Here is a 27,793-nt window from a genome sequence, read left to right as displayed (position 1 = left end):
CTTTTATGGTTTGTATTCCAAATTAGGCTCATCCCTCTAATAAACTGAGTTGTAGACATGAAAGCATAATCTCGAATTAGACAAGGAAAGAGGGATAAGTCATGTTGAGTTCTTAATAATCATAATATTTTTCTTATAGGTTTATTTTATCATAACCCTTTTTTAGATTTGTTACGTAACATAGTGGTAGTGGACAAATAAATAGTCACTTTATTGAGCACCATAGACCTTCTTGAAATTAAATGTCAAAATGATATTTCAAACGACTCAAAAATGCTCAAGATGGAGCAATTTTCGGAACATCATCATGTACTATTACAGTTTTACTTAAGGTGTTATTATTGACACTTCCAAAATTGTATTGTACACCCCATATGAATGTGTTTGTTTTCCAAGTATAGAAAACATAGAGTGCCTTATCAGATTTTTGGAGTGCCAATAACTCTATAAACTACAACATATATATTTGGTTTCCATACTATGATACTCTATAAGTGAGACATGTCATTCATGTCTTCTACACATATTAAAATACGTAGAATTGTACGTTTTATGTGACAAGTGTTCTTGTAAATGTTTCTCCCTTTATTGTAAATGTGAGGTCTTAGGGTTGACCCCCCTTATATGACAAATTAGATACTAAATTATGACTCATCCATTGTGTGGGTTAGTTAAAATGTTGAGCCTAATGTATATAATTGCGTTTTAAGGTAAAAATTGGCATTGCTCATCCAAAATAAGTGGAAAAATTGTTGACTTCAAATAGAATTTTCATATAGATAAATACACAACAACTAAAATATCTCCTCAAGAAACTGATTTATATGGTGAGATTAAATGCTACGATAAGTTGTAAAATTTGATTCATATAGTGAGGCCAAGGCTTCGTTTGGTGAAAATAATAAAAAAGTGTTTGGTGAAAATAAAATATATTCCATTTATTTTTAAACAATAGTCTTCAAATAGCAGCTTTTAAAAACATCATGTAAATTGCTTTCAAAAATTGGTTTTATAAAAAAAAAAAAACATTTACACTATGTTTGGATGAAGAAATTTAAGATTACTAAGAAATTTTAAAATGACAGGATTTTATTTTCTAGTATTTGTGAATTTTCTTATTTGGTTAACCTAAAAGAAGAATGAAATTGAATACAGAATTTGTTATTTTTAAACTCTCAATTATAGAAATTAGGAAATAACACCTATTTACATGGAATTTAAACTTAGGAATTGGAGATCTCAAATTCCAAGTTTTTTTTTTCCAAAATTCTAAATTTCTATGTTTATCAATCCAAACAAGGGAATTAGTGCATGTCAATTTATAAATTTTGACTTTTATTCAAATTTTAAGTTTATTTCTCTCATCCAAACATAATGTTAATGAATATTTTTAATTTATTTAATACAATCATTAATATTTAAAAATGACAGTATTTGTTCAAAAAAGAAATGACATTATTTATTCTACACGTATATTACCCCTTGGATAACAAACTGACTACCACCACTTCCCACTGCAACCACTAACCTTATATACCACCACTGCCACTGCCACCACCGTCATTATACCAACCCCCAACAACCCCCCACCACCTCCCATCGCCTCCCACCACAACCACCAATCTTGTAGCACCACCACCACCACCACCGTCAATCATCAGATTTTGTCGAGAAGAAAATCAAAGCTACTTTGAAATTAGGAGTTGAGTAAATAGTTTAATCGATATTTTTGTAACACCCTCTCAAGTCGGAGCATGAATGCTAGGTTGATTCAGACCCATCTTGAAATGGCACCAAACCAAACTGAAATCCATTGATAACAGCAAGATTCGAACACATATTTAAAAAAGCTTAATACATGAATTGTTAGAAATTTTGTTTTCAATGTTGACATACTGAACCATGCCAACCTCTAATAATAAGCATCAAAATTCAATAGAGTAACTCATGTGAATTGAGTTTACAAAACCGTAATGTATTTAATTAAATAATATATTTTTTTTTTCATAACATTATATTATTAAATCGACATAACACATAGTCATGGTTCTAACTTTATGAAATTTGCAACGAGTTCAAGGCTGGGCCGAGCCAATAGATTATAGCTGCCGGTTTTGGTGAATCAGAAACCGGTCTGCCTCCAAGGCTCCTCCGTTTTCAGAAAGCAGCTTGGGAGAAGCCGAAACCCTAGATTTATCTAATAATATTTTACTAGAGAATCAGCAAATGAAAGAGGTAAATAAAAAAGAAAAGGGCATTACGTGTTAGATCGAGTGGGGGCATCGTAGACCTCCATAGCCCCCACCAGCTCTCGCTTCCTCTCAGGGTCTCCCCCACCATCATTTCCCCTCTCCTTTTTTAATTCGTTTCCCTCTCAGATATTTTTCATCCATCTCTCTCGTCACACTCTCACCTTCTTCTTCTTCTTAGTCGTCAGGCATCCGCGCTCTGCCCTTTCTCCTCCATCGAAGCAGATCTCCTCCTCCTCCGTTCGTCCCCTTTTCTCCGTCCGATTCTCCAATGGATTCCACCGACCTCGCTATTCCCTTAAATCACCGCGTTTCTCGGCCTGCATTCTCCTTCTCCTGCTCTATTCCATATCTTCCACCTCTTCCGAGGTGTAATTTTTCCGTTTCATGACGAATATCCGTTCGTCTTCCACGGCGAACCGTCTGTTTGGCTGCCAAGAAAACCATGAGAAAGTTCGAGAATAAGCTAAAATGGAACTGAGAAGCGAGTATAGCGTTATAATCAACTTACCGTAAGCCCTACGTCTTCAACTTTTAAGATGATTTATATGTTACTGTGAATTGCGCATTGAGCTTGTTAGATATAAATATATGTATGTATGTATATTGCAAAATTTGAGAAAATATATATGTTCACTGCCACTAGTTTATAATCTATATTTATATCTTACAGTAGTGGTTTATGCCTTGTTTAAATACTTGTAATTTTGCTTTGGAATGTTAATTTTCAGGAAATAATATTATTATCGAGGAACAGTGGTTTTGTTTTGGATACAGATGCACGCCTGCACTTGGCAATTCAGGTACAAGATTTTACTACTGTTCATGCTTTTGTTTGGATCGGCCATCTTTGCTTTTTATAGTTGCCGTAAATTGTACAGTGTTCACCACTAATTGCTTTTAATTTGGTTTAGTCACTGCTTTGATCACTTTAACTTTAATTTAAACTTTACCTTGTTCAATGCACCTGTATTTTTCCCTTCTCGTAATTATGTTAAATTCATGTTATGTGTTACACGTTTCGGTTTAGTTTCTAGCTTTTATTAGGCTGTCTGTGATCCATCATTTCTTGTAAGTGTTATCTGTATGATTTATAGGGTATATAGTTGACAAATCGAGATAGTAGTTGCTACTGATTTTGTTGACTCGATCTGTGGTTCCTTTTCTTGGAACATATAGGCTTCGCAGTTTCTCTTTATTTCATGATATGCCGATGAGTAGCCATTACTGTATGCAATCTTGTACAAGTACTATAGTCTAGTAGTACCAATGCTTTATGGGTTAACCCTCGAACCAATTAAAACTCTTGTTATTATGATAACGATTCAAGATTTGTTCAGTTATGTGTGTTTATCAGAATAACACTCCACTTGTTAGCGTGTTTGTCTGCTGCAGTGCATCGAATTCATGGTCTAAATTAGGAATGTCTGATGTTCAATCATAGCTTTAAAATATGCTATGTAATGTTCATCCTTATTAACAGTTGCAATGCATTAGGAACTTATATTAACGATCCATATTAGATGATTACTTTAAAACATTATGAATGTACGTTCTAAATGTGCATCCATTAATTGAAGTTAGTAGAATACGCCTAAAAATAAGCCCTTTTCTAGCCTTCAGGAGGTATCTAGGCTTTCATATTTTCTTAATAAAGTTTGTCAGATAGTTATCATCAACCATCAGATGAACTAGGTGCATGTGGCCTGGCAGGAGGTAGTAGTACTGCTGGTGTCAACAATCGCAAGTGGTGATGTTTGTTTCAATTGAATTGTTGTGGTAATGGTGGCGGATTGTATAAGGTGGTGACATGATGATTTTAGTGGTACAATCGCATTAGTTCGTTGGTGGAACCTACTTGTGCACTAGTGTCATTGCAGTGGTTATGTTAGTGTCCTTACAGTTACAGTTGAGGTGGTGATAAAGTGATGATTTTATAGTTAGATGTATGTGGTGCTAATGGCCGAAATGTGATGTTTTGTTAGGGTGATGGCATATATTGAGTTGATATCGTGAATAATTCCAAACATCTTCTTACTTAGAAGTGGTTGACCTTGATCTTATATCTGTAAAAGGTCCTTGAGAATAAAAAAACAAATTGAATTTTAAATCTTGTAAAGAAACAATTACTGAAAGTTTCTTTTGTAATTTGATTTTCTCCTTTTTCTCTTTACGTGTCTTCATCAAGTTCAATTAAGCTGTGTGGTGGGTGGTTATCACCATATGTAGATTAGCATGATAGTTTGTGCAAATGAACCTATAATTTGAATTGAGTTGAGCTTGATTCTGAAAGATATTTGATTGTTATTTGTGCCTAAATTTTGAAGTTATATACTCAAACTATTCTCATAACTTCAAAAAATTACTTTAGTCTTGCTTAGTATACATTGTTGGCTTATTTTCTATTGCCCTCCTTTCAAGTGTTTGCTGGGAAGTGATAATTTGATAACCAAATACGGCCTATGATTCTTGTTCCAAGGCTCAGTTTGTGAAATAGTAGGACTAAATATTTGCTTAAAATTTCAATAATATTTAACCTTATAAAAAACCAAAATTTTTAAGGGGGAAAATATATTTTTAATCTATTATAAGGGCAGTTTAATCATAAGGAACACAATAAATGCATTTCCAAGACATGGGAAAAGCATATACCCAAGAGGCCGTAGAGTTTCAGTTTCTCCCTTTAATGGTTACGGATGCCCATGTAAAAGGCATCACATTCTCAAGGGTCTGCTTACTAAACATATAGGCTTCACAATCTCGCTTTATTTCATGATATGCTCATAAGTAGGCATTAGTGTATGCAATCTTGTACAAGTACCAAAGTAGCTTGTATAGTATATTAGTATGGATATGCTTTATGGGTTAACCCTCAAACCAATTATAAACCTCTTGTTATTATGATAACGACTCAAGATACATGTTAAGTGTGTTTGTCTGTACATTTGGAATGTCTGATGTTCAATCATAGCTTTAACATACGTTATGTAATGTTCATCCTTATTAACAGTTGCTATGCATTATGAACTTACATTCATGATCTATATTAGACGATAACTTTAGAACATTACGAATGTATGTTCTAAATGTGCATCCATTAATGAAAGTTAGTAGAAAACGCCTATAATGAAGCCTTTTTCTAGCCTTCAGGAGGCATCAAGGCCTTCATATTTTCTTGATAACGTTTGTCAGATAGTTATATTAACAATCAGATAAACTAGGTACATGTGGCCTGGCAGGCTGTAGTAGTAGTGCTGCTGTCAATGATGACACGTGTGATGCTTGTTTCAATTGCATGGTTGTGGTAATAGTGGCGGATTGTATAACCAAGAGGTGGTGGCATGATGATTTTAGTAGTACAAGCGCATTAGTTCATTGGTGGAACCTAGTATGTACTAGTGTTGTTGCAGCGGTTATGTTAGCGTCCTTAGACTTATGAGGTGGTGATAAAAATGATGATTTTATAGTTAGATGAATGTGGTGCTAATGGCTGAAATGAGGACGTTTTGTTATGGTGATGGCATATATTGAGTTGATATTGTGAAAAATTGGAAACATCTTTTTACTTAGAAGCGGTTGACCTTGATCTTGTATTTGTAAAAAGTCCTTGAGAATAAAAACATTGATATTTTAATTCTTGTGAAGAAGCAATTACTGAAAGTGTAGCTTTCAAATGGGAGAAGACTCGTAATTATCAGTGATGTGAAAATTTCTTTTTGTGTTTTGATTTGCTCCATGTTCTCTTTATGTGTCTTCATTTGGCAGCTTGTGGAGTTTAAGGATCCAGAAGTTTTATCAGTTTCAATTAAACTTTATGTGGTGGGTGGTTTTCACCATATGTAGATTAGCATGACAGTTTGTGCTAATGACCTTTAAATTGAATTAAGTTGAGCTTGATTCTGAAAGATATAGATTTGATTGTTATTTGCGCCTAAATTTTGAAATTATCTACTCAAACTATTCTCATAACTTAAAAAAAAATTGCTTAAAAGTCTTGCTTAATATACATTGTTGGCTCATTTCCTGTTGCCCCTTTCAAGTATTTGTTTGGAAGTGATAATTTGATAATCAAATAAGGCCTTTGATTCTTGTTCCAAGGCTTGATTTGTGAAATAGGACAACTAAATATTTGTTTAAATTTTCAATAATATTAATACCCTTATAAAAAAAACCAAAAATTTTAAGGGGAAAAAAGTATTTTTAATCTATTATAAGGGTAGTTTAATCATAAGAAACACAATAAATGCATTTCCAAGACACCTTAGAGGCCCAAGAGTTTCAGTTTCTCCCCATAATGGTTATGGATACCCATGTAAGAGCAACTCCACTGTTTCTTATTGCCTTGGGGAAAGGCAACCCAATCCACTCTCTCCCTATCCCCAAAACAAGTCCACTCGAGCAATTGGACCCAAGGTGAGCCTAACGGAGAAGTCAGACAATAATTGCCTAGCCCAGCGCCCAGCCTATGTGCCGTCATCATGACGTCAGTCACAATTTAAATTATTCAAAAATTATAAAAATTATAATATATTATAAAAAAATAATTAAAAATATAAAAAATTATAGTTTGTCTATAAATACCTAATCATGTTCTTCCACTTTACACTACATTTCAATATTTTCATATACTTTTAACCAATCTTTTATTATTATTCAAAATTAAAAATAAAGTTATCTTTTATTATTTATAAAAATAAAAAATACTAATATTTTAAGAATTGCCTTGGGTATTTAGTTTAACGGTGCAGATGCACTTGGGTAGTTACTTTTCATTGCAGGCAGTTACTGTTCATTAAGGGGTTTGAGTTGCCTATTGCCCAATGGGGTCTTCCTACATGGAAGTTCTCTAAAAGGCCTCACATCCCCAAGTATGTGCTTACTAAACATGGGAATTGAATCCTATGCCCACTTTCAAGTCTTTAGCCCCCAAGCAAATGAGACCTATAATTATAAGCTTATGAAGTCCAGTGGTTTAGTGTATCCAAGAATGTTATTTACTAAAAGAGAAACCGGACAAGCCAAATATGAGCATTCATGTTCAGTCTTGCCCGAGTTTGTGTAGATCGACTCTATGATGATCTTAGGTCTCCAATAATGCATACCACAAGTTGACATTTGGATTCATAGATCATGGTTCAGTATCACATACTTTCCCATGTCATACATGAAGTACGATTCAAGATTACCCCTCCCCAAAAGTTAGGCATGTGTCCTCACTAAGATAGGAAGCATACACATAACATTTATAAGTGGACGAGCCTATCCGATGTGTGATGCCATTTCTTACCTACTTACGGATCTCTGTCACCTTTGGTAAAATGTACCATTTAAGGTCTTCTGAAGCTTAAGTTAATATTGGATTTCAGAGGCTTTTCTTGAGTAATTTAGACCTCCTCAAAGCATGCATGGCTGATGTAGGATTCAGAGTATCACAATACAAGCTTTCCTCCACGAATAGTTGTAGTTGTTCAAGTTGACATTTGAATTTCGTTGCCTTATTTACGTATCCTAAGTCTTCTTAACATGTTGCCAATATATGATTACAGATCATCATAATCTCCTCTCCTTTAAGCCTTCATATTTTCGCGAAGAAGTGGATCACATCATAGACAAATCTTTTGGACCAGATTTTTGAAATTCAAAAGTCAATTTGAGTTAACAGTTTTTGCTTTGCACACTCTTTTCTTGCTTTCTGAACCAATTTCAGTGATTGTGAGCATTGAAGAGTCCTTGGTTGACACTACAATGTTACCCTACCTCTGGTAATTTCGTTCTTGTTCTATCTGCAGGGCATTGAACAGCTATTTCTTTTGTGGGAGATTTTAGCTTTCAAAGTCCTATTGACTCTTGCCCAATACAACAGCATATGCTTCAATTTTGTTGAAAGCATTATTTTTTTCCTGCTAAAATACTGTCTTATCTTGGAATATTGTTTTGTCCTTCAAAGTACTATTATTGTTTCAGGAAGCAACATGAAATTATACCATTGACTGTTGTATTCTTAAACGTGCATTTTGCTTCTCTTGAAATAGCCATTGAGATATTTGATGCCAAAAAAAAAAAAAAATCCATTGAGATATAGTGGCAAATAAAACATATTGTCAGATGTTCGTGGTTCCTTTTTTTTATATCTAATTTATTTATTTTTGTTGTTTTAAGAAATAGCCATTAAGATTGAGTTCTGGAGTTATGCTTGAAAATGCTCAAACTGTTATCATACTTTTCCTTTCTCTTTATAATCCATTGGTCTGACAGGAGTTGAATTGCATATTATTTTACAAAAAATTGAAATAGCCCAGAATCATTTGAAGACCAATAATTTTTATTTGAACATGTTTCTGATCCTTTCCTTGCAATCTCTTGTAACTTTATCCATTTCTGTTGTTTATTGTTTGGTGCATGAATCTGTAAACTTGGAAACATGGATCTGGCTATGGTTAACTTAATTAGAACTGTCTATGAAAACAAATACCATAGAGTGGCATGGGATATTCCGAAGTCTCGAAGCTGGGCATGTATAGTCTACTAGTCCTAATTTAATATAAGATACTTTTTCATAGTCCCGGAGGCCTAATATTTGTGGATTGCACTGCATTGTACTCACATGTTTTATGTTGTTTTAACCAGAAATGGTCCAGAATCTACATGTGATCATAACCAGCTTTTTTATAATTTTACTTCGATTCAACTATGCATGATTTTCTTTCCAACTAGTTTGAATTTATTTAATTAGATGTCCTAGGGGTTTTTTTATTATTGTATTAGAGAATTCTGTGTACATTTAATGATTGTTTCAGTGAATTAGTATATGGCTTGATTTTGCTTAGTGTGCTTAACTACCGCTTACTTCCATGCTGAACATTATATTGCAGTCAGGACGGCAAATCATTGTAGATGCCTTCTATGTAATATCGGACTGCGTGGACAAGAAGGTAAATACCGCATACACCATTTTGTGAAATTCAATACTTAAATGGACTGAACTTTAATGCAGTAAGTCGAACGGTTTTGCTTCTTTCCATTTATATTTTCATCTTTTTTCAAACCAAGTGCTGGTGTTCACATGTTTTGTGTACAAAAATTGACGACATGCATATAAACATTGCAATATGTTTCAGAGAGTTTGTTTCACAGATGCTGATAGACTTAAGAGATTTCTAAAAGTTACGCGCACGTGAAGTGCAATTCAATTATTCTTTATTATATATTGATCTCATCTTTACATATGTAGCTGGTTTCATTGATTGTCACACACACATCAAATCATTGTTTTCAAATCAAGGTCCTTTTGTGGATTGTTCTGCAGCTCTTTTACCACTAGTGTGATAGAACATGAATTTGAATCCATCAGCCTTGTTCTTGAGAAATAAAATAACATTATCCTAATATGATGCATCTTCTTTGCTAGTGTAATTGTAGTCTGCTGTAGTCATCATAAAACAGTTTGATCAATAAATGGAAAATTGAAAGTGGTAATCATAATGGACAGTGTAGTTTTAGGAAGAAGGTATACCCCAGATTTGCTGCCCTTGCTGGTGGCTCGTAGCTTTGCTGCTGTGGCTGGCTAAGCTGGAGACGGACAGGTACATTTGAGTCCTCTTCAATACCTTGACCATTTGTCAGAAGAGTGTTTCGACTTGTGTCATTTACATTCCTTGTTCCATAAACCTGGGATGTGAAACTTCTGTTAAGGTGTTGCGGAAAAAATGTTGCAATTTTTTTATAGGTTGGTATATAGATTTTTATTACTCTTTCTTGGATAGTTGAAGTTTATTTAGTTTCAAAACCAGTACCTTCTTAGATAACTCCACGTTTTCTTGATGAATTAGGTTTACCTTCTTATACAGTTCGACATTTTCATGGTGAATGAGGTTCCTCTGCACACAGACTTTAACATTTAGCTCAAGTCATAAAGAGGAAAAGACTGAAAAGTAGTACCAAAGTTTTGGAAGATTTTAACCTTTCGGTTTAGTTCTTCTATTTCATCCATTAAAAGTTGGTCCTACAGAAGTCAAAAGTGATTTAGCACCATGGAAGACATTATGTAAATAGATGATTTTCAGAAATTGAGTGACTGCTCGTACCTTTTTTATTCGGACACTCCGAAGACTCATTTCCAATTGATTCTCCAGATTTTGTAAGTCTTTCACATTTAGACCAGAAAGTTCTTCTCCCATCATTTGCCTGTAGTCATTGAGACAAAAGCATTATTTAGGCCCTAAACATGGACTTTGGACATCTTAAATCCAATAGTGAGGTGGATTTATGATATGCATAGCAATTCCGTTTGATGCCAAACATCCTTATCCTAGATAATCGCTTAATTTTCACCTATACCTAATCCATTATTTAAGCATTGGATTGTCCTCTTCCCGTAGGTTGCAGTGTAGACTATCTTGTATGAGTATAAACAATGTCACTTCCTAGGGAAAATTCTATAGCTTGTTATGAAGATTTGTCAAGCCCTCATAATCTAGCATCTGGGATAAAATCATGGAAAATGCCAATTGGTTCAACGCAGTCCATTCACCGTTAAGAAATGACTGCCAGAGTTCAATGATGACATAAGATCATTCTTTTTTCCCTTTTGAGCTATTTCACGAGTCCCTTAAGTAACAAGATAGATTCTGTACTTGTTTGTCCTAGAATAAAATCATACGCATGGCTATGGTGCCATTGCGTAGGCTCCAGTTTTGGAGGGCCCCCAATTTTGTGTCTCTCATGTACTTGCATAATATATATCATAGCTTGCAGTAGAATAACAAACTATGCCCCTAGCTCCGGCTGTTTGTGACTAGCTTGTTTGTTTTCCTGTAGGGAGTAGGTCCGAGCCCGAGCTCTTGCGCTTTTACTTTTCGCATGTTCTGTTAAATACAGACTATATAGAAAAAGAGATTCAAAACAACAATTAGGAAGAGCAAAAGCCCTAGCTGCTGTGCTCCAATTCCTTTATTTTAATTTTCTCGTGGGGTTTCTATTTAAACTTAAAAACAAAAGCAATAATTTCGGTTGCCAAAAATTCATTTTGGATTTTGCAAGGGCCTCAATCTAGGTTTGCCTTCTAAGTTTCCAACCAACCAAACTTTCAGGTTCTCATCACTTAAAACTTAACCCACTCTAGTTGTTCAGTCACTATCACCTTACTTAGTACGTAATTTTTGTTAGGATTTGGTTCGTCTTTTGTTATAGTCCTATTTTGTTTAGGATTATAGAAAATCTAAGTTGCACCCGTTCTATCCTACAAGGATTAGGAGAGAATAAGGTTTCTTGTACAATTAGATTAGAATCCTAAAAGCAGAAACGGAATAGGAATGCAAGTGTGCTTTCCTATCCCAAATAGGTTAGGAGACCTAATCAGATTATAGGAGTGTAAAGTGCACCTTATCCTTATAAATAGAGTGTGGAAGTGTTAGAGAGCAAGCAGAAAACAGAGAGAGCCGAGAGAAGAGATGGATTAGTTTTAGTGTTTGCAACAGTATGGTATACTCTATTTTTAATCAAAGAAACTGCGGTTTCTCTACCTAGAGAAATCACAACTAGATGTAGGCAAAAGTTTTGCTGAACCAATATAAATATTGTATGTTTCTAGTTATTCTCTTTTGCTAAGTTTACTCTATTGTGTTATACATCCAAGAACAAGTTCCCTATTTAGAATAACAACAATTGGTATCAAGAGCTTGGTTCAAGGTGTTTTGCGATGGCAAGAGGAAAAAGTTCGTGCTCCTAGGAAGCTTAAGGCATGCGCTAAAACATTTTGATGGCAAGGATAACTTCACAAACTGTGAAAGGATTAGAAGAGTGTACTGACATAGCAGGAGTTGGATGATACACTCCTTAGTAAGAAGCCTAAGACCATGACAAGCAACATGGACCAAGATTCTCAAGAAGGCCAACAATTCTATCGGGATTCACCTCACGAAATCAGTCTGGTCCCATGTCATAGAAATGATGACTGCTAAAGCATGGACATGTTGGAGAAGGTTTATATGGGCAAAACAGTGTACAATAAACTGTTTCTCAAGGATGAACTATTCGGGCTTCAACTTGAAGAAGACGTAATATTGAACATCATGTATGCAGGTTCCAGAATTGCATAGCCAATCTTCAGAAGGTCGAAGAAACCAACAAAGATGATGATATGGCCATCATCTTGCTGAGGTCTCTACCCTCGTCATTCAAGTACTTTAGAACAACTTTAATGTTTGGAAATAGTTCCTGTAGGTTGAGGACGTAATTCAAGCACTTCAATCATATGTTAAACTGGAGGATATAACTGAAAGTGAAAGCTCTCAAGATCTTTATGCCAAAGGCAAGGAGAAAGGTCGGGAAAAGACGAAGGCAGAGAAGAACAACAGCATGAGTAGGTCGAAATCCAAGAAGAAAAAGGAAAAGAAGGAAGTTTTTTCGAATGTGGTTCTACCAATCATTGGAAGAGGAACTGCAAGATTTGGAAGGACGAGAAAGCTAAAATGGAAGGTAGCTCAAGTTTAGCTAGTATTGTCATTGAAGAAGAGAGTTAGGGGGGAGCTTCTTTCGGTAACATCGGGCTTTAGGGTGTTGGGATATGTTGATGCAGACTATGCTGAGGACTTAGACAGGAGAAGGTGAACTTCTGGTTATCTCTTTACATGCGCAAGAGGACCAATCGGTTAGAGGGCACTACTGCAACCTTTTACAATTTTGTCGACCACTAAAGTAGAGTTAAGAAAGGAGGAAATTTGGCTTAGTGGCTTGGCAAGCCAACTGAGAATCACTCAATATTATGTGAAGCTGAAATATGACAGTCAAAGCACCATTCACTTGTCAAAAAATCAAATTTTTCATAGAAGATCAAAGCACAATGAAGTGAGGTATCACAGAATCTGGTGTTGGGACATGTTGATGCAGACTATGCTGAGGACTTAGACAAGAGAAGGTCAACTTCTAGTTATCTCTTTACATGCGTAGGAGGACCAATCAGTTGGAGGGCACTACTACAACCTCTTACAGTTTTGTCAACCACTGAAGTAGAGTTAAGAAAGGAGGCAATTTGGCTTAGTGGCTTGGGAAGCCATAATATTACTTGAAGCTGAAATGTGACAGTCAAAGCACCATTCACTTAGTTGAAAATCAGGTTTTTCATAGAAGATCAAAGCACAATGAAGTGAGGTATCACATAATCCGGAATTGGGGGGAGTCCAAGGAGATTTGGGTTAAAAAACTTAACACGAACGACAATGCCACAGATTCCACTACAAAGATAGTGCTGGCCAAGAAATTCAAACATTGCTTGAACTTGATCAATCTTGTTGATTGCTTGGGGTGGAGCACCTTCTCACTTAAGGTGCAATGAGGCGAGAAGAAGTTTTCCAAGGTGAAGGTTCTTGAAGATCTCTAAAATTGCTTAAAGAAGCTTCGAAGATACTCTGGGTTGCAACAGTCAAGACTTGGTTCGACTCTCCAAGGTGGAGATTGTTAGCATTTGGTTTGTCTTTTGTTATACTCCTATTTTGATTAGGATTGTATTAGGAAAGCTAAGGTGCACAGATTCTTGTCTTACAAGGATTAAGGATTATGAAAGAATAAGTTTTCTTGTACAATTAAATTAGGAATCCTAAAAGAAGAAGTGGAATAGGAATGAAGGGTGCTTTCCTATCCCAAGTAGATTTGGTGACCTAATCAGATTATAGGAGTGTAAATCGCACCCTATACTTATAAATAAGGTGTAGCAAGGGTTGAAAAGCAAGCAGAAAACAGAGAGACAGCTTACAGAAGATAGGGATTAGTTCTAGCATTTGCAAAAGTATTGTATACTCTATTATTAATCAAAGAAGCCATGGTTTCTCTACCTACAGAAATCACAACTGGACGTAAGCAAAAGTTATGCAGAACTAGTATAAATCTTGTGGATTTCTAGCTATTCTCTAGTTGCTAAGTTTAGTCTATTGTCGCATAGTTTAAAGAAAGAGTTCCATAAGGGAGTCAGAAAATGGTGTTTAGACACTTGCACGTTAACTTCTCATATCTAAGGGGCAAGGCCTTGTAGTTATAGTGTAAATGACACAAAATATCCTAATTGCATTGTGAAATTTTAACTTTTTATTTCTCGTGCATTGTCTTTTGGTAATGATAGTGTCTCCATTATAATATGCTACAACGTTTTTATGATAGAAATGAAAATCATAATACCTATGGCTTTCTTGCAAGTTCTGAAGTTGTTGCCTCAACATTGCTGCTTCCCTTTGCCATATCTAGGAAGTAAAAAAGGACCATCTTTAGTCATAACTATTGGAATGAACAAATTTGAATTCGAAACTGGAAATTTCAGTACAATTAAAGCAATAATCTCATTTGTATAATATTATGGGTTGTAACGATCACAAACTTTTGTTCATGTACCAATGATAATGTGCAAGAAAAATTATGAGCTTATATTAACCTATGAGAATATTCTTACTCATAACATCTTTTGATTGCAACCAACAGCTAAAGCTTCTTATATGTAACTCCTATTTGGACGTTATATTATGTAGTTCGGTGAAGTAACCATTTCAGATTTGCACTACCATTTTTCTTGTACGAGACTATTGAATGGATAATTGTGTCCATCTATTGACGTATAGTTTTTTTTTTATCTGTCTTTCATCTTCTGATTCAGTTTTATCTTCTTTATTTTTCCCTTTCTTCACTCTTTGCATAATATAGAGAAAAAGTCCCATTGTAATGGTTACATGTATTAAGTGGCGCCGAACAAAGAAAAAGGACAATGTATTGAGAAATGACTACATGTAGACTTTCGCATGCATTTCATGGTGAAAGGCAGTCTTTCTCAAATCTGGTAAATTAAGGACAAGTTACTTTCTACTCTGTTGGCTAACTAAGTGAAAACCTATTTTGCTAGTATGAAATGATGTTCGTTCGTGTTGTCACTTTGACATGCATTAGAAAAGTATTTGGATATTCCATTCAAAATTTTAGAATTAAACATAATTCTTATATAATGCAATGGATGATTAAATCATCAGTAGTAAAAAAGAATAATCACGTCTGGAGCTTGTTTGGGGTTTTAGATTGTAGCGTAATAAATATTTGAATTCTCATTATTCGTTATGTATACATATATGTGTGTGTGTGTGTGTCAAATTACCTTTCCAAATTTGAGTTCTTTGTATTTTTGTTTTTTGTTTTCCCCTTTTTCAATCTTATATTCAAGCTCAAGCTTAAACTGGGGTTGTTTAAAAACTCATGAAGTAAAAAAGAGAGCTTGAGCTTTGTCATTTCGGATGAGCTGAGATCCAGCATGAAGTGAAGGTCACTTACACGCTTGTCTGAGACCATATCAACTAGTCTCGACTCATTTGCACTCTTCTTGCATGCATCTTTAGTCCTAATGAGTCGAATACCTCAACAAAATAAAATTTTGTTTCAATAGGGTGTTTGTACCTATATATTGAGGTTTGCACTTCATATTTACTGTAGGTGTAGTAAGGTTCTAGGTGTGAAATTTCCCTTATCCCTCTTGGAACGACGGCTGGACATGTGACAATGTATTGTTTTTTACTTTCTGTAGCTCTGTCCCTCATGCCAAGTCAGATGCATGATAACATCAACACGTTTGATAAATATGTGTCGATTAACACTAGGCTGGGGAAGATATGAACTTTGACATTAAACATGTGTAATTTCCTGCACTACAGCTAGCAAATATTGGTTTTATTTGGTACTGAACATATATGAATCCTTATTTATTTGATTTATTTTTTTTAAAAAAAGATAGTTGGAAGCTCAAGAATGCAATCCTACATCACATTGCTTTTTTCACTTTAGAAAATGTTGAGAACATGGACAAAAAGTCTCAAACCTTAATTTTTTTGCCCATGGGTGTTGGAGGAGCAATATATCTGAGGTCTTAGGTATTTAGTGGGTATGCTTTGAGTTGGTTAGTGGAGAGACGGGAGAGCCAAGGTGGCTCATTTGGTGAGGGTCTTTCCCTCTGAACCTAAATCGAGAACAGGGACGAAAAGTCTCAAACCTTAATACCTTATATATTTTGGCCCTTGGGTGTTGGAGGAGTAATATTTGTGAGGTCTTAGGTATTTAGTAGGTATGCTTTGAGTTGGTTAGTGCGGAGACGTGAGAGCCAAGGTGGCTCGTGGTGAGGGTCTTTCCCTCTTAACCCTAAACCGAGAGTAGGGATGAAAAGTCTCAAACCTGTAATTGTTTTGGCCCTTGGGTGTTGGAGGAGCATTTGTGATGTCTTAGGTATTTAGTGAGTATGCTTTGAGTCGGTTAGTTGAGAGATGAGAGAGCCAAGGTGGCTCATTTGGTGAGGGTCTTTTCCTCTGGACTGTAAACCGAGAACAGGAACGCAAAGTCTCAAACCTTAAATATTTTGGCCCTTGGGTGCTGGAGGAGTATTTGCGAGGTCTTTAGGTGTGTAGTTGGTGTGCTTTGAGTTGGTTAGTGGAAAGACGAGAGCCAAGGTGGCTCTTTTGGTGAGGGTCTTTCCCTCTGAACCCTAAACCGAGGACAGGGATGGAGAGTCCCAAACCTTAATATTTTAGCCCTTGGGTGTTGGAGGAGTATTTTAGAGGTCTTAGGTATTTAGTGGGTATGCTTTGAGTCGGCTAGTGGAGAGACAATAGAACCAAGCTGGCTTTTGGTAATGGTCTTTCCCTCTGAAGGTAAGATTGGTTTCTTTAGGGTTGCAACAATGACCAAGAAGTTGAAGAAATACTTTGTGGTAATATTGTTTGGTAGAAGGGAAGAAGAATCTTAAGGGGTTTCATAGGCTTGAGCCAAAGTGTAGTCCTTACAAATTCCTTTCACATAAAATTGGTTTGAGCAGACATCCAAAGAGTTCTAGCATATTCCAATGGCCTTACTCAGTGTGGTGCCTATTATAACACAAACCTAGGAGCCCATTTGGAAAGTTTGGAACAGTAATGCAAAGGAGGAAATTTGGCTGATTCAGAAATGAAATTTTTCACTACATGAATGTCTCTATCGACAAGATTAATCTGGGAATATGAGTCATTGATTGATTAGCATTTTGGCACATTCATGCACGTATAATGCCTTTGTATGGACATTGAACTCGATTTATCTGATCAAGGGAAAAAGGGAGCCAGCAATACCTTAATGTTTTCTTGCCCTAATTTCTTTCATTGATTTCACATACCTATTTGCACTCATTTAAAAAGAAATTTTTGTAGGGAAAAGAAAAGTGGAACTGGAAAAATCCTCAGCGAGGTTTTTACTGCCTCTGGGATTAGCCTTACCAATAATTGCATTCGACCCTCGCTCAGAGCTTCATGATTGAATTGAAACACCAGAGAGTAAGAAGAGATGCCCTGTAGATCGGGAACAAATTTCTTATTACTGAAGCAACTTCACTCATATGGGAGCCGGCATATGTGATGCTTTGTCATAGCAATAACCTCTTGTCCCATTGTTACTGAACTTGGGAGGTTAGCAATTCAGCCTTTGCTCCTTGGTTCCAATATTGTGTTTGGAATTATTAATGCCTGAGCTTCCAAGATATTGCAACTTTCTTGCTATGATTTGTCAAGAATAACGAACTATCTTTTAATGGAATAATTTCGAAAGGTGTGCATCTATTGGAACGCTGTCCTTGTGATGCATCTGTTGGTTTCTTGGCCGGTTATTTTCCTCTGCAATTGCAAATGAAGAGCATCATGGCTTTGGCTGATGAAACAACATTAAGTTCTGAATTAACTTTGGCAATCTACTTTGTTCATAGTCTTCCTGCCATCTCCAATGTGTCTTTGACAAGAGTGAAGAAAAATAATCCTGTTCTTGATTGATCTCTGCCTATAAACGAAGACAAAGTCATTGGAGTTCTTCAAATCCATGAGCTTGATTTATGGCTCATGAAACAGACATGCACATTGAATTGGCAATTAGTTATGCAAGGAAGTCCTCTTCTATCACAGTTTTCTTTCTGTGACCAACCCGTAACCACTGGATGTTTGTTTCTAAGGATCCAGAAACAGTGTTTGTTTTCTGTATAAAATGGCTTCTTGGATGAATACTTCTTCATATCCTTGAAAGAACCTCAACATATCTATTGAGCAGAATAATTTATATTTTTTCTTTTTTACTGGTACCTTGTATTTTTTTAATAGATTTTGGTACGTTTATACTCATCTGGACTCCCAATCACTTTACATCTCTGTTTTCTCATCTTTTATACCATATTATTAATTTAATATTCAATGCAATGAAGCACTTGTATTGTGATTAGATTTCGGCATTTGTGATTGGAAATGTACTTCTGGATGATTGAGATTTTGGATGCTTGTATTTCAAGGAAGAATATGCAAGGAAGCCTTTTGTAGTATTCTACTAACAAATATAGGAATGGTGTTACTGAAACTTAAGGGGAATATGTTTCATTTTAACAAGTCGGACTCTGGACATCTTGGTAAGCTTCACCTCATATGGTAAGGATTGGTCCTCTCATGTTATCTATTCTGATTAGAAAGCTGTTATAAATTACATTTTTCTTTTCTTTTCTGTTTTGTCGTTCTTGAGACGGATGCTATTCAGTAAATACCTTGTCCCCTATTGTCTATTTTCTTTGTCTTTGCTACAGAAATGTTTGTTTTTCATCAAATAAACATTAATTATCTGGCGACCATGTGTTTTTAGAATGTTTATTAATAACAATCTCATTCGAGCGCATATACAATTTACCAGCAGAAGTTTGTATACCCAGGTTGGAGGGCTGATATGAAATTCAATACCACCAATGGGATCACTTGAACTATTTATATGGAGACTTTATTTCAGATGATTTGTTCCAACTTCTATCTTCCATGATACAACCACGAGTTCAGGTTGTGTATGAAGAATAGTTGTTGCTTCGTTTGCTTTCATTTTTGTGTTTTGTTCGATTGTAGAAAAGTTGACTAGCATAAGTTACGGTTGTGAGTCATTCTGAAATGTGTTTTTCCTGGAAAGCAGCGTCATTGAGATGCTATGCTTTATGTTCGCGAATAAGCTAGAGCAACCATCATTTCCAGTACCCTTTGGCTGTCCTACAAATCTTTGAGGTGGCTGCTGTACTTCATTAAATTACTTAGCAATAGCTTTCTGATGAGTTTTAATCAGCATAGCACGAGAAGATTTATAGAAGAAAAATATAGAGTTTAATTTCCACTTTATTCTCACATATTTTTAAAAAATCTAGTTAGTCATTAGATTTATAGAAGAAGGATATATGTCTACATACATATCTTGCTGTATGTTTTGATGAATATGGTTTACTAGAAAATGATCTATTTGTTATTTCTGAGCTGTCTGTTAAAAGAAATTCACATGTTAACAATGTTTTGAAGATAAGTTATCAATGAAACTGCTGCAGGACAGGGAACTGAAGAATACCTTAACCTCAGAAGCTGGATTCCCAAATTGGTAGTGCTCCTCTTTTGCTTTGTTGTATCGTTCGATTACTGATTTTATGCTGGTAAGAGGATACATTTACATCAGATACTTTTTTGCTTTTTGCCAGCTTAGCACAAGAAACATTTGGAATATGTTTTCAAGAATCTGTATACGGACAACAAAAGAAAATTGATATATCATGGTAACATTTTAGACTAACTTTTTAATCCACTTCCCTGCAAGCAATATGTTTCGTAAGCTGTTGTCACTGATAAACATATGGTTTTCATATCTGCTTGCAGACGTTGTAGCAGGGAACTAGAGAGAAGTTTCCGATTCCTTTGCTAACTACTAGTTAGACAATTCACTTTGAGAAGTCTAATCTAAACTCTTAGTTCTATAGCTGGGATTGTTAGACGGCATTAGTCATTTCACGGCAAATGAAGACCATGAGAACTAATTTTCTTGTAAGCTTGCTACTTTATAATTTCATCTTGCAAGTTACAGTCATTTCCATATTAAAAATAACTGATATATATGGACAGGATTAAATGGAACTGCATACTTTATAATGATGTGAGGTCTTCACACAGATGTACAATAGTCTTCCTTAATATCTAAACTACGTTCTACAATGAGCTTATATGGTTCCTCCAAAGTTAAACCGTTAATCTGCGTCGCTCTTGAGTAGAATGGGAACGGGAATAGGTCCACACTTTGAACTGTTGTGGTGCAGGGGTGGTTGCTTGTGAGGTGAACCTTTAGTACGATCGAACCAGTATATCTACGGAAGTACCTAGGACTTGATTTTAACTTTTTCTGGATAGGGCTAGGATACGATAATAGTGGTAATTGGTAAATGTCGTATATACTAACACTGTTGATGGAGGTCCATATTTTGTTTTTGCACCTGCGGGTATAAATGTTTCTGCAGTTTCTAATTTGATTCCATAGACGCTCATCAGTTTTCAACTACGTCGCTTTTCTACGTGCTGCGGGTTCTACAAAATGGTACTGAAGTTTGATCAGGTTAAAGTGTTTTGCTTCTTATGTGCCAATGACATGTAATATTATTTCAGATAGGCAGCACATATTTTGGCATGAATTAACCTAATACATATGTAGCATGTTGCCAAATGATAGTGCCAGTCATCCATGCGTACACACGGGCTCAAACACACACGCATGCATAGACAGAAAGACAAGGAACTTCAGTTTTAATTTTATTTTCGAGAATTTCCCTTGCAAAGAAACAACCAAATAAAAAAGTATATCCATTTGACTGCAAGAATTGCCCATTTTAACTGAAGCATTGTGCATGCAGTGAATATGCGGAATGAATTGTGCATTATAAATCAATCCTAAAGACCAAATGAGGCACTAAGGTGAGGTTGAAGTGTCTAACATGTAACAGGTGGTATAAGATAAAGCCCTAATTTTTAATTCCTTGTCAAAGCGCTCAAACGAAAATAAATGCATGCATTGGGAATGGATGCGTCCCGATAATGTAGACGTGCATTGTATATGTACGTAAACTACTGTGATGAAAGCCTCATGTGTTAAGTTAGGCCTCACACACCATTGTTAGGTATGATTTCAATTGTTTAGGACAGAGTCTTTCGGTGTATCAAACAACTTGAGTCTTATAGAAGTGATCTTCATTCTTGAGTTCAATAAATTATACTATGAATCTTGGTGATGGAAGGAGGAGGTATAGGAAAAGGTTAAGGCTAAGAGAGAATGTTGTAAAGCATTATACAAGGATAGAATAGATGGAAACTGGGAGAGGTACAAAATACTGAAGGAGGCGAAGAGAGCTGAGTTTATTTTCATAATCTTTTCAATGAAGAACACGAAAAGAGTACTTCTTTGAGTGAGTTGAGTAACTCGGAAGAGTGTAGAAATTACTCCTATTGTCGAATCATGAAAGAGGAAGTGGTTGTACCTTTGAAAATGATGAAGCATAGAAAAGCAGGTGGGTATAGCATGGTTCACAAACCTTCTAACAAGATTTTGGAAATGAAGAAGATGTCAAATGAGTGGCGAAGCAGCATTTTGGTGCCTATCTATAAGAATAAGGGCAACAAACAAAATTGCATTATCTATAGGAATATTAAGTTAATGAGTCATACAATGAAGCTTTGGGAGAGAGTATTTGAGCATAGAATTAGGCAAGAAGCATAGGTCTCAAACAATCAATTCAGGTTCATAGAGGGAGCTCGACTATTGAGGCAATCTATCTTTTATGGAGATTGATGGAACGATATAGAGATATGCAAAAGGATTTGCTAATAGTCTTTATAGATTTGGAAAAATCGTATGATAGGGTTCTTAGAGAAATCTTTTGGATTATTCTAGAGAAGAAATAAGTACAAGTAGAATATATCCAAGCTAAAAGTATTTCGATAACCATAAAGTTACACCAAGGTGTAACTTTAAGTCTTTACCTTTTTGCATTGGCAATGGCTGAGTTAATAGGACATATTCAAGATGATATCCCTTGGTATATACTTTTCGCATATGATATAGTGATGATAGATGAAACGCAGGACGCTGTAAATGTGAAGCTCAACCTTTGGCAAGAAGTGTTGGAATATCTTCTGCTAAGTAGGTTGAGGTAGAGTATATGAGATGCAAGTTCAGTGGGAATGAGGTGCCAAATGAGATAGGGTGAAGATTAGAGGCCAAGAAGTGAACACTTTTGTTATCTTGGATCTATCTTGCAGAAGAATGGAGAATTGGATGGAGATCTCAACCATAGAATACAAGATGGATGGATGAAGTGGAAGAGTGTATCGGGTGTGTTATGCGACCTTCGTATGCTACTAAGCTTAAGGGAAATTTTTATAAGATAGCAATAACGGCAACAATGCTTTACAACACATAATTTTGGGCGTCAAGCATCAATGCATGCAAAAAATAAGTGTAGCGGAAGAATGCTTTGTTGGATATATGGGCACACGATCAAGAACATGGTTAAGAAAGAGAATATCCGAGGTAAAGTACGAGTTGCCACATGAGAGAAAATCGGCAAAGGTGGTTTGGACATGTGAAATGAAGACTTACAGATGCTTTGGTTAGAAAATTTGAATTTGTGATAGAGGCCTAGGGCAAAATGCGGTAGATGTAAACCTAAAAAGACTTGGAAAGAGACTTTAAGAAAATACATGAAGTATTTGGAGTTAACGGAAGGTTTGGCGCAAAACCTAGCGAAGTGACATTTTATAATTCATATAGCCGACTTCACTTAGTGGGATAAGACTTTATTGTTGTATGAGTTTAATTTCCATATAATAAGGGACAATGCTCATCTCTTAGTTACGTCTAAGGAAGAAGTCGTATCTAATTCTTGCAAATTGTGTTTTAACATATATTCTTTCATAAATTAGTAAAAAAAAAATACACAATTTTCATTTTATGCAAGCATATGTTGAGCTGTGATTCTTATATTGTAAATGACTAATTATTTGAAAGAGAAATGAGAACAACAAAAAACAAAGTGGAAAAAAAAAAAAGACGGCTCATTGAATTAATAGATAGAACGCACCACCATAGCAACAATGTTATAGGAATCAAACATCAAACTCAAGGTGTCTATTCCTATATGTAAGAATCAAACTCACTTAAACCACCTGAAAGAAGCATTTCAAGTGCATTTTTAGAATTCACTTACATTTTTACAAATGATTGGTTCTAAAACAACTTTAATCAACAGCGCTTTCGGTCATTTTAAAAGAACTTCCAAACCTACTCTAATTTGAAAAAAAAAGCGCATCAAGCACTTTCGATCAACACTGGAAAGTAGATCAAATAAAATTGTCCAAATGAGATAAGTTATTATCTATGAAATTGTATATTATGTGGTAACTCTTTTAGGATTACACCGAGGTCCTTGTGGATAAACCCCACACATTCAAGTTTTCATAACCTAGATCAACCATGGATGCCCAGCTTCGGGAATCTCTTGCTTTCTTAAATAGCAAGGAATGCGTCACCAGACACGATGTCACCATAACAATCATGCGATGCACCATAAATCCCAACAGAAAGCCACCAACCAAAAATTGCAGTTATTGTTAGCATCAAATGACCAATCTAATCCTGCTCTAGCTCAACGATATAATCGAGATTGCTCTTCCCCAAACACCTATAAATAGTACCATATGCCTTCAAGCTTGAGACCTTCGTCGTCCATTTTCAATCTCTACGATTATACAACCATCAAGTAATTCTTCAATAACCAAACTACTTTTAAGCACAAACCAATTGCTCTTCAGAAACTCTCTCAGCTCTTCATGATCTACAAACCCAAGCTTTCTTCAGTGAAAACATTGTCTACGATCGCCTTGAGATCTAAAACATTTTTAATTCTGCCACCTTGTGGTATGATTCAATTGATGAACATTCCAACCAAACTTGATCACCTCTTTAAGGCAATGTTTTCTCTTCAATCTAGTCTGACATGGACTCCTCTAGCATTATCTCGCCTTACATGATCTGAGTCTTGCTAGAATTTACTGCTTTCTTTACATTTTCAAGGCCATTTACTTTTCAAGTTATGTAGACTGGCTCATCAACCTACATTCACTTTTGTAAATGTTTGTATTTTTGACTATCATGAAATGATTACATCAAATTTCTCGTCTATATTTCTATTTCACTTTTGTTTTTAATTTAGGCAAACACTTATTTCGCACTGGATTTCAAGTCCTCGTTCACTTGAGGAATAAAAGAAAACTTAACTGAACCAGCGTCCCACTCTATGCACAATTATTTGGTTGAGAAGTTAGATCTATGCGCAAACACAACACAACTCTAAACACATACACTACTTTTTGTTGGCAACCTCCAATAGTGGCACGTTTATTCGCTCTTTCTCACAAGTCATACTGTAGCACTGAGACCAAAAGCAACACTCGAGACAAATACTCTTGAACCTAGTTAGGTTATGTCCAATAACAGTTCTAGTTTGTTTGAGATCATCAAGCCTCAACAGCCTTAGGTTTGAGAGGTTGATAATGGCAAAAAGCCACAATTCTACATGGGTAAATTTTGAGGAAAGGCAAAAGAATCACAATGACCTACATGATTTAACTGCAAATATTTTAAACTAATTTTGAGCAATTCAAATAGTTTAAAAAGCTAAGTTTTAGAAAAACGACTTGCCTCATTAATTAAATGGTATAATCAATTACCTCTTGTTTAATGGACGCTAAACGTTACTTAGTGCCAGCCTTTTTGCACTTGCTGGTTTCTCATTAATAAGTATTTTTCTCGCAGTCAAATTTGAGTCTTTCTTAAAGAAATTGATGTTTGTATGGTCATTTTAAAGCAAAACATTATTAATTTTTGAAATATGAAGTAAACATACAAGGAAGGATCGTCAACCAATCCAATCCCAAAATAACTCAAATTATTATGAAATGTGTATTGAAATAATTAAAGTATTAGTTACCCGTATTGTTTTAAATGGCATACATAGTTAATTAGGGGTATTTTTAGGAAGAAAATAATTGTTCAATCATAGATATCATGCATTAAACTTGGCTTCTTAAATATCATGCATGCATGCATTTTTTAATGGCATACATAGTTAACTAGGAAATAGTTGTTCAATCATAGATATTATGCATGCACTTTCCTCTAAGTCTTTGGTCGTTTTAAACTTTCAAACAAAAAAAAAAAAAAAAGGCAGAAGCTATTATCGTATAGTTTTGTAAGTTTGTCACTTAATTTAAAATTGGCTTCTTACATTTCTTTTTAAAATGAATGCAAAGTCTACACAATAGGGTTAGTAAGAACTAGGTTAACTGTTTTTGTCTAGAAGTAAAGTTACTAACAAGCAATTAGAAATTTCCTTCACAGAGGCACAAAACGATAAGGGGGAACAACATGAAACAAACCCTTGGTTAAGTAGTCATTACAACTAATTTACCTTTTTTTCAAAGAAAGTATTAGTTCATCTTTAGTCAAAAGAGAAACTCTTCTTAACATAAGGTGACTTTGCCAGTAAAACAGGGTGTAATCTTTTTTTGACCTCAGACTAAGTGGTGTCTTGGATTGACTATGTACTCCCTTAGTTAGAAGTTATATCTAATTTTTGTTGCTTTTTTTCTTTAAAAATGATAAGAGATACCATTATGTTACACAAGAAGAGGAAGTGATTATTTATGGAGATCTATGTTAATTCTTGTGCCAATAATTTTTGACGGGTGTAAAATTACAAAAGGAATTTAAATTTAAAAAGACACTACTCAGTTAGTGAACAATGAATTGCTAGTTCTAATATACTAATGAGTAGTCCTTGCATGTTATAATTTATGCGATTCCCAAGCTAATTGCAACCAGAATCTGTCGGGCATTTGTGAACAATGCAACACCACAAGGCATGCATTTTTACAGGCTAAATATCAACCATATTAACTTCATTTCCACATGGATCTCAAGCTATGAATGAATGCCGTATCATCAAATACAATGTATAACAGATGCAATCAAGCTTAAATATTGTTAAATTAAAGTTGATAGAATTAGTAAGACCTGGTGCTTGCAAAATCATAGAGCTTGCCAGTGCTGGAGAAGATCATGACTCCAACCTCAGCATCGCACAAGATCGCCAGTTCCTTTGCCTTCTTCAACAGCCCGCTCCTCCGCTTTGAAAACGTCACTTGCCTGCTGGTCGAATTGTCGATCCTCCTTATCACAATCTTACCCCTCCCCATCGATGACCTACCAAATCTGTGTTAATTAATTAATTAATTAATTCACTACTTCAAAATGAATCATCTAACTCCAATAAATGTATATGCACAAGATGAAGACGAACAATACAGATTAGCCGGCTATTTGAGGAACCTAATTCATTTTTCAATCAGTTCAAGATCGGACAGGTATGAAGTCAAAATGGTGGATTTTGAAACAATTTTTCCAGGAAATAGAGAGAAAACAATGAAATGGAATAAAGGAAGCAACTGAGGAGTTTAAATTTATGGAAAAAAAATAGAAAATTAAAGGGAATAAAAGAAAGAAAAAAATGGACTTAAAACTTACCTGGTTCTCAAAGCTTTTAAGTAATGGAGACAAATCGAGGTTTCGCCCAAAATAGCTTTGGCTGGACTGATGATTCACCTCAGCAGAAAGCTATATAAGGAAAGTGTACCTGAGGACAATGAAACCACTATCTTTTAGCGTACAAAACCACTAGTGGTTTTCATGTTCTTGGCACGTGGACCAATCGGTGCAAGGAGACCTTAAGCCACACATCGTGTAGATCGCTGACGCGTGTGTTACGCACATCCTATTTTTAGGAATTTTTTCCTTTTTCAAATGACGGGAAACGTTGGACGAATAGACATTTAGCAGACAAAATTGCCCAAGCAGAGTTTTGGAATGGCCGTGGTGTCCCCTATGGGAGTGCTCGCTAAACTTACGTGTGGGTGCTGTCATGCCTGTCAATGTCAAATTAGGCAGGCATTTCTAGATCTATGTAAATACATTTTTTCACTATCGTTAAGTGGTGATCACTCCTTATTGATTGTTGTCGACTGAGCATGATTTCGGAGTTTGCACAGTAATAAATTAAATCAAACTAATTTAACGGAAATTAATAAAGTGACGAACTTCACAACTACGTTAAAATAGTGAGCAAAAATGCATTTTCAAAACATAGTATTTTAATGCTTTCTCTCTTTGTCAACAGTAAAGGAGAGTTTTTATCTTATATATGCACGTAAAATATCTCATTATTTGGTTACATAGGATGGGAGCTATCCATAAAGAGATAGGGTGGGCAAAGTCTAAACCACTTTGGCATTTTTCAAAATAACTTAACACAAGTGGTACTTTTAGCACATAATAAAAATTGGCACACTTGCCTAATTGGGTCCAGAATAAAACTAAAAAATCATGCAAGTTTGCTAGAGGACAATGCTAACGTTGGGTAGGCAAATGCTTGACAAATTATCGTTAATAAATACAATTATACAACCATAATGGACTAAACAATATTTAAACATTTACAAAATTATACTCACATTTATGTCGTGCTTGCACAATATGCATCATTCTCAACCTCTTTTCTTTTCACTTATATTAACAAATCAAAGAACGAGAAATAAAAAGAAATTTTATGAGAAACTCTAATTCTTTTTATTGGC

At 35.3% G+C, this 27,793-nt stretch overlaps 1 protein-coding gene and 1 long non-coding RNA gene across 3 annotated transcripts; one reads left to right on the top strand and one right to left on the bottom strand.

Moving 5' to 3' along the window:
- The first annotated feature begins 2,076 nt into the window (after nucleotides 1-2,076).
- LOC137716901 (uncharacterized) lies at nucleotides 2,077-20,546 on the top strand. Of its 2 annotated transcripts, XR_011065760.1 has the most exons (8): nucleotides 2,077-2,761; nucleotides 2,981-3,052; nucleotides 9,122-9,181; nucleotides 17,444-18,694; nucleotides 19,618-19,667; nucleotides 19,765-19,839; nucleotides 19,940-20,104; nucleotides 20,183-20,546. It is a non-coding gene; the product is annotated as an uncharacterized lncRNA (long non-coding RNA). The 2 variants fall into 2 exon arrangements; XR_011065761.1 differs by having other exon boundaries at nucleotides 19,952-20,546.
- On the bottom strand, nucleotides 9,146-26,359 carry LOC137716890 (MADS-box transcription factor 23-like). Its single transcript, XM_068456249.1, has 7 exons — nucleotides 26,178-26,359; nucleotides 19,638-19,716; nucleotides 14,418-14,479; nucleotides 10,334-10,433; nucleotides 10,210-10,251; nucleotides 10,043-10,126; nucleotides 9,146-9,917 (listed from the first exon to the last, which is right to left on the bottom strand). Exons 1-7 carry the CDS (start codon nucleotides 26,357-26,359, stop codon nucleotides 9,726-9,728), a joined length of 741 nt encoding a protein of 246 aa, XP_068312350.1. The 3' UTR covers nucleotides 9,146-9,725.
- Nucleotides 26,360-27,793: the final 1,434 nt, after the last annotated feature.

Source organism: Pyrus communis, chromosome 1 (genome assembly GCF_963583255.1).
Source record: "Pyrus communis chromosome 1, drPyrComm1.1, whole genome shotgun sequence".
In the NCBI taxonomy this organism is placed as follows: domain Eukaryota; kingdom Viridiplantae; phylum Streptophyta; class Magnoliopsida; order Rosales; family Rosaceae; genus Pyrus; species Pyrus communis.
Note: the sequence above shows the minus strand (reverse complement) of the source record. Positions and strands in the feature narration are given on the sequence as shown.